At 38.4% G+C, this 6,345-nt stretch overlaps 1 protein-coding gene across 1 annotated transcript; it reads right to left on the reverse strand.

Moving 5' to 3' along the window:
• Nucleotides 1–525: 525 nt before the first annotated feature.
• Nucleotides 526–5,919, reverse strand: tmem150c (transmembrane protein 150C). Its single transcript, XM_026173117.1, has 8 exons — nucleotides 5,759–5,919; nucleotides 4,545–4,659; nucleotides 3,347–3,400; nucleotides 3,233–3,268; nucleotides 3,069–3,136; nucleotides 2,704–2,831; nucleotides 2,413–2,590; nucleotides 526–964 (listed from the first exon to the last, which is right to left on the reverse strand). Exons 2-8 carry the CDS (start codon nucleotides 4,616–4,618, stop codon nucleotides 777–779), a joined length of 726 nt encoding a protein of 241 aa, XP_026028902.1. The 5' UTR covers nucleotides 4,619–4,659; nucleotides 5,759–5,919; the 3' UTR covers nucleotides 526–776.
• Nucleotides 5,920–6,345: the final 426 nt, after the last annotated feature.

Consider the following 6,345-nt stretch of genomic DNA (forward strand, 5'->3'; position numbering starts at 1 on the left):
TGAATTTTTTTATTTATGTATTTCATATAACTGAAAATGAATAGGAAACCTATAAAAGATAATAAAACACATTAACACACAGAGTGCATAATAACACAAATAATCATACTGGCAATGATTGCTAGTACCAAGTCAATTAAAATCCACCAAGAATGCTGTGTTTAAGGTTTTGTTTTGTTCATTACACTCTCAGGTGACGTGCTTTTCAAACATTACCTTTAAACTGTTTAATGTAGTGGCCATTCCATCCACTCACCTTTTATCTTCAATATTTTTGAGATGTTGGTGTTTGAGACATTGCAGATTTCTGGCATTTTGTGTAAATTTAAGCATTTCACAATTTGATTACAGTATTTCTAATAAACAAAAAGAGTGTGAAACTGAAGTTAGACTTGTGTGTGGAAATGAACATCCTCATGTTGCGTAGCTCTCTGGATTTTACACTTACTGGACTGCATACTTATTTAGTATATACAGTACAATAAATCAAAATTTGCATGTTTTTTACATAACTGAAACGTTTAATTTAAAGAAAATATGTATATTTATATGAAACGTGTGTACTTACTGCATTTGATGTATTACACCCATATATAATGCGTATTACAGAATGTAACGTGTAATTTTGCCACCCCATTTGATTTCACCCTCATGCCACCCTAAGAAAATTTCTCTAGATCCGCCCCTGAAAGAGAGCTGTAACTGAGTAATAAGTATGTACTTGTAAATGCAACATCAGACCTTATACATTAGCCTGTGTACAGCTCACTGAGCAGCTACATAGGCCCTTCAGAGGTTTCTGAGTGATGGAAGGGATACCCTGGTCTGTCTGTGCACAGAATACTGAAGCTGCTGTGACGAAACTCGATGGCAAAAGTGCTGATGAAGATGAGCAACATCATGACGAGTGCCCACTGGCATTGACTTGCATGCATATGAAGGCGTTGAGACATCAGGGAGAAGTCTGTGTCGATGGAGTTAAGGGTTCAGAGAGTGAAGGTGTGAGCACATGAAAAATGAACATCACATTATATTGTTACAGTTCTCTACCAGAATTATGTGCTATTCATCTGCTGAGCTGGGTAGAAAATAAACTCCATCCAAACTAAAAGCAGAGAGACGGTCTGAAAGTATTTTTATAGCTCCTTATTAGGTAGAGAATCAGATAAAGAGATCAGATAAAGAGATCAGTAATAGATCATAATCATAATCAGATCATAATCAGATCAATTTGATAAAAAAACATAAAAGGTTTAAAGACCAAAGCCAAGAGAAAATACAAAATCTATCAAATTAAAACATTAAATTTTAGAATATATGTAGCCTATATCAGGAAATTCTAAAGATGAAGCATTAACGATACAAACCCAAATAAACTGTCATTTCAAATAAACAGAGTGCCCCCCCTTCTTATTTTTTTGCATATGTGTCACACTTACATGTTTCCGGGCATCAAACAAATATCAGATAAAGTATGTATTATATATTATGGTGATATCACTTCTCTTTAGTCTGGAGAGCGCAGTGTCCATGAGACTCAAATTTCGATTCCCCTGACCACAGAACAGTGGACAGGGCCTCAGTCCATTTTAAAGTCTGCAGGGTTTCCGGATCATTCTCACTTATGGCTTCTTCTTTGCACGACAGAGCTTTTACCTGCATTTATGGATGGCATGGCTTTGTCCACAGACAATAACAAACTTCCTGAAAGTGTTTCTGAGGCCATGCATGCGATTATCAATGCAGAATCATGGCTGTTTTTTATGCAGTGCTGCTTAAAGGCATAAAGAGCATGGGTATCCAGTACTGAATTTCAGCCTTTCCTCTTATGCACAGACATTTCTCTATTTTCTTCAAATCTTTAAATAATACATATGTTGATGATGAGATCAAAGTCTTTGCAACTTTGTGTTTAGATATATTATTCTGAAAATACTCCACAACTTTAGACAGTTTTTTCCACAGACTGCTGAACCTCTGCCAGTTTTTACTTCCAAGAATCTCTGCCTCTTACAGTATACCCAGTCATGTTACTGACCTGTTGCCAGTTCACTGTATTAGTTGCAAAGGTTCCTGGAGCTGCTTCTTTTTAGTACCTCTTACTTTTCCAGCCTCTTGTTGCCCTTTTTTTGGGACCTGTCGCTGCCATTAAATGTCAAAATGAGCTTAAACACTTGTTATGTTTCTGTGTTCTTCTGTAAATAGAATATGGGTTTCTGAGATTTGCAAATCATTGCATACTGTTTTCATTTACCTTTTACACAAAAGGTGCAAAACTCTGTGGGACCTGGAGTTGTAATTCGTTCTTGAATGCCAGTAAGGGAGCGTTTTTGCTCTTTTGCATTTCATGTGAAAAATGGGCATCTCACTCAAATGAGTGTATTCTTCTCTTTATACCAAGTAAAAGGATACAAAGTATCATGCAAAGAGTGATGGATCCAGACAACAGGAATCGAGCGATGGCAGCCATCTTCCCCTCATTCTTCAGGTTAACTCTCAGGGTGATATAGGACTGCAGCCAGCAGGACAAGGTTCCAAGTCCAAACACCAATATGGCGCCAACATTGTGAATGTTTGTCTCAGTGAATACCTAACACAAAAACCAGTCAGTCAGTAAACCCAGACTTCAGTTATTAAGTTGGAAAATTAACCACCAGATGACGTGGTGTATGTATGAGCATGTGTATGTTTGTGTGTAACTACCTGAAAATTCCCTACAATGGTCATTCCAAAGGAGCTAATAGAAAAAACCACCAAACTAGAAATGTTCAGCCAAGGTTTGTCAATTTTGCCCTTCAGCTGCAGGTATCTGAAAACGGCAATAAAAAACCCTGAAAACAGGAGAAGAACCATTACGGATCTAAAAACAAACCTCTCAGCACACAGCGAGTAGTTTAAAAACAAGATTTATTTTTCTTTCTTTTTTTTAAATGAGCTGAAAGATGTTCTGAATCAATGAAAACAGCAAACTAATGTACTGTCTATGTATCCAAAGCTTGATATACGTTTTTTCTTATGAGCTCCATCGCTGTCTTTTAATGAAAGCTCTAGAGCAATGTTTCCATTACCTACAAATGCTGCTAGGTTCATGACTTCACTGAAGACACAGCTGGCTGGAGGAAAGTTGCCTGCAATACTGAGACAGGAAGCAGGAGAAAAATCATATTTGCTATTCTTAAATTAAACGTTTTTTATTGTTAATATGATATGAAACGGAGAGCACAGCACACACCTCATGTAGGGGGGATAAAGGGAGCCATTTCTTCTCCTAAAGCAAATGAACAGCATGAATCCACAGATACATCAAAAGAAATACCTGCAGTATATAAAATATATGAATTCAAACCTGTATTGTGAACCCAGCGGCGTTATGTTCTTATTGTAAACAGCTATGAAGTACCTGTTTAAAGGCAGCAACACAGAAAGAAACATAATGAATAAAACATTCTGTAGCAAAAGTGGAAGCAATACTGAGGTGTGTGTGTTTGTTTGTTTTTTTAACTACTCTGGTTTGAAATTTTTCGATCATGAACTGCTCGTCTACATACATACTTTCATGTAACGCCAGCGTTCATAGTCTCTTATCATCTGGTTTTCATCTTCATTTCCCATTTTTGTTCCCTTTCTTGTAGTCTTTCACTGGTAACCTACTGGTAAACATAACCCACCCTCCCTAGCAGGTTGGGTGTGCACACGTGTGTCATTCTGTCTGGGAACATGATCGCTCAAAACGTTTTGAATGAATCCTGATAAAACTTTGTAGGTGTAGGGTGGGGTGATGGTAACAATCCAATGAAATTTGACTTACATCCACCGAGAATTATTGGTTGGAAAGTGACAAAAAGCCTTATAACTTCAAAACTATGACTCTTATACGTGTGGTGTCTATTGTCAACATATAGAAAATTTGCCTTTCGTTCAAGTTGAAACCAAAATGCATTTTTATTGCACTACAAACTTCTTCAAGTCCATTTAAAAAGAACAAAGAAAACCAAAATACAAAGCGGTTCTTTTAAAAGTAAATACTCCTCAGAGAGTGAGCTGCCTTGGTGCAGGTTTGGGCTGTCGGAGTGCTTCTTGTTAGTTTCTGATTTGTGTGTCACATGTTTTTCTTATCATTTTTAATCTCTCTTTGGTTAATCTTATTCGTCCCTAATATTTGACTTCCTGTTGCTCATTTTACACATTTCTTTCTAGTCGTTATGTCTCTGTGTTGATATTGTGTTTTTTTAGTTGCTTATCAGACATAGATATTTGTGTCAGTGCTGTTTTGTGTTGCAAGTGATCCTTTTTGGTGTCTTCATGGTTTTCTTTTATTGGGTATCTGTATAGTATAAGTGCCTTGAGGCGACTGTTGTTGTGATTTGGCGCTATATAAATAAAATTGAATTTCATTGAATTGAATTGAATAGTACAGAGTGTACACAGATAATAACCAGTTAATCTGGTTATCTTTGTTGCTTTTTTGGCTCTTTTTAACTGTTCATATACCTCTCTGAGTGTATATATGAGGTTAATGTGTTCCTAAAAAGAACAAAACTTACACCATCAACAGTCCAGCAGCAGTACAAACAGAGTAGATGGGAGGCAGAAGAGCCCACAGGCTGAAATTCACCATCTTGCCCTCTCTCAATCCACAGATGAAGATGCTGTGTTAGTCTGCATGATAACATGTATTTGTTTAATATATTTGAAGTGTAAAGGAGATGGAGATTAATAGACAAATCGTTCAGGTGGAGACAATAGCAGGGTCCAGAAGGGATACAGCAGGAAATACTTTCAAGAACTACTTCTGAGTTACCTCTTGCATTAATTTTGCGTTTTCTTACTTTAGCTTGTATTACCTGAAAGCGGAAGAAGCAGCTAAATTACAGATCCAGCCTGGCTACACAATGCTTTTGTATTAGATTTCCTGAAATGACTTTTTTTGCTAACTCCATTAAGAATCTACAGCTGGACCCATGTGACCTACCGACCGGAGGTATGTTTATTATTATGTTATGATGGGGTGACACAGGAGGGACAAGGAAAACCGTTAACAGGACGCGTGGGAAATCATGATATGCTGTCATAAATACATATAGCTGTTAAGCTTTTGTGCACTACAAATGCACCCTTTAAAGCGACATATTAGCAAATTTAGCTCCAAACAACATTTAAAAAAATGCGATGTTATATTTTTCACAGCATTTACAAATGTTTAACATCAAAATAAATTTTAAATTTACATAGTAGATCTAAACCTTAAATGTGTGTGACATGTGAGCGAGCGCTGGAAGGAGCACAGTTAGATTTCACGAATCCCTGACCCATCCACACACGACTGTTGGGGGGGGGGGTTAGGTCATCTTTTTTTGGAAAATCTTATGAGGACAATAACAAGTTATTTGGAATCAGACTTTCAGACACCGTACCGTACCGTAACTTAAGTCCGTAGGATCTCATTTTAATTTCCTTGTAGCAAATGTGCAACTTGTGACCAGGGTTGTTTGAGACATGTAAAGTATACTTTTATATTCACGAGGAAGGCGATGAAGAAGTCATTTTAACTATTTCTAAATTCTTAAATCTCCCTTTTCCTTGCGACGTGTCTCTCAGTGGGAAGACAGAAGAAGAAACACTGTATACGTATTTTAGGACCATCAGGAAGCGAGTTGTGTAGTACTGTCAGATAGAGTTAGGACATCTGCACACAAACATTACAAGCAGATAGCAGGCTGTTCTGATCGGTTAGCGCATATCAAACTGTGGAGCATACCTGTCTCTGTGGCGGATAATCCCCGAAACAGCGCACCGAGGAGCGGACTTGAAGGTCCCGCAGGTATATCGTGTTCACAGTCCGCTGGCAGTCCCGGGACTGTTCGCCCGCGGTGCTGTCTGTGTGCCCGCAGAGCGCCCTGCTGTCGCATGGGGGCAGTGTGCAAAGTATGTGGTACAACCGGTCTGTGGGCGTCTGTGCTGTCGTCAGTGAGCCACAAGAGCCGCGAAGAAGGGCGTTACCTAGGCAAGCACAGACTGGTTGTACCACATCCACCGCCCTCTGGTGGATAGGAGTGCACATCAGCTGCATCTTTCTGCCATTATTAGTTTGTTTCATCATGTTGATTTTGGTCCAAGCGCTCACTTTATTTATTTTTTTGATAAGTTTAAATTGAATTACTAACTTCATGCTGTTTGGCACGGACTCCCGAATACTCACCAACCTCGAGAGCTTTCTGTCTGTCTGCATCACGGTCCAGGTTAGTCTATTATTTATGGCACAAAAATAACGCCATATTATTTGGCTTCCATCTGTAGACTAACAGGCAGACTAAATGAACTGGGCAATCAACCTCCTCTGTTCTC

Source organism: Astatotilapia calliptera, chromosome 7 (genome assembly GCF_900246225.1).
Source record: "Astatotilapia calliptera chromosome 7, fAstCal1.2, whole genome shotgun sequence".
Taxonomy (NCBI): Eukaryota; Metazoa; Chordata; class Actinopteri; order Cichliformes; family Cichlidae; genus Astatotilapia; species Astatotilapia calliptera.

Bases quoted from the DNA above. Each gene is read 5' to 3' on its own strand.
- tmem150c (XM_026173117.1), bottom strand. From the start codon at position 4,618: ATGGTGAATTTCAGCCTGTGGGCTCTTCTGCCTCCCATCTACTCTGTT. The intron at 2,591-2,703 runs GTAGTTACACAC...TTTTTGTGTTAG, and splicing joins CCATTGTAGGGAATTTTCAG to GTATTCACTGAGACAAACAT. The intron at 965-2,412 runs GTATCCTTTTAC...CCATCGACACAG, and splicing joins CACTCTTTGCATGATACTTT to ACTTCTCCCTGATGTCTCAA.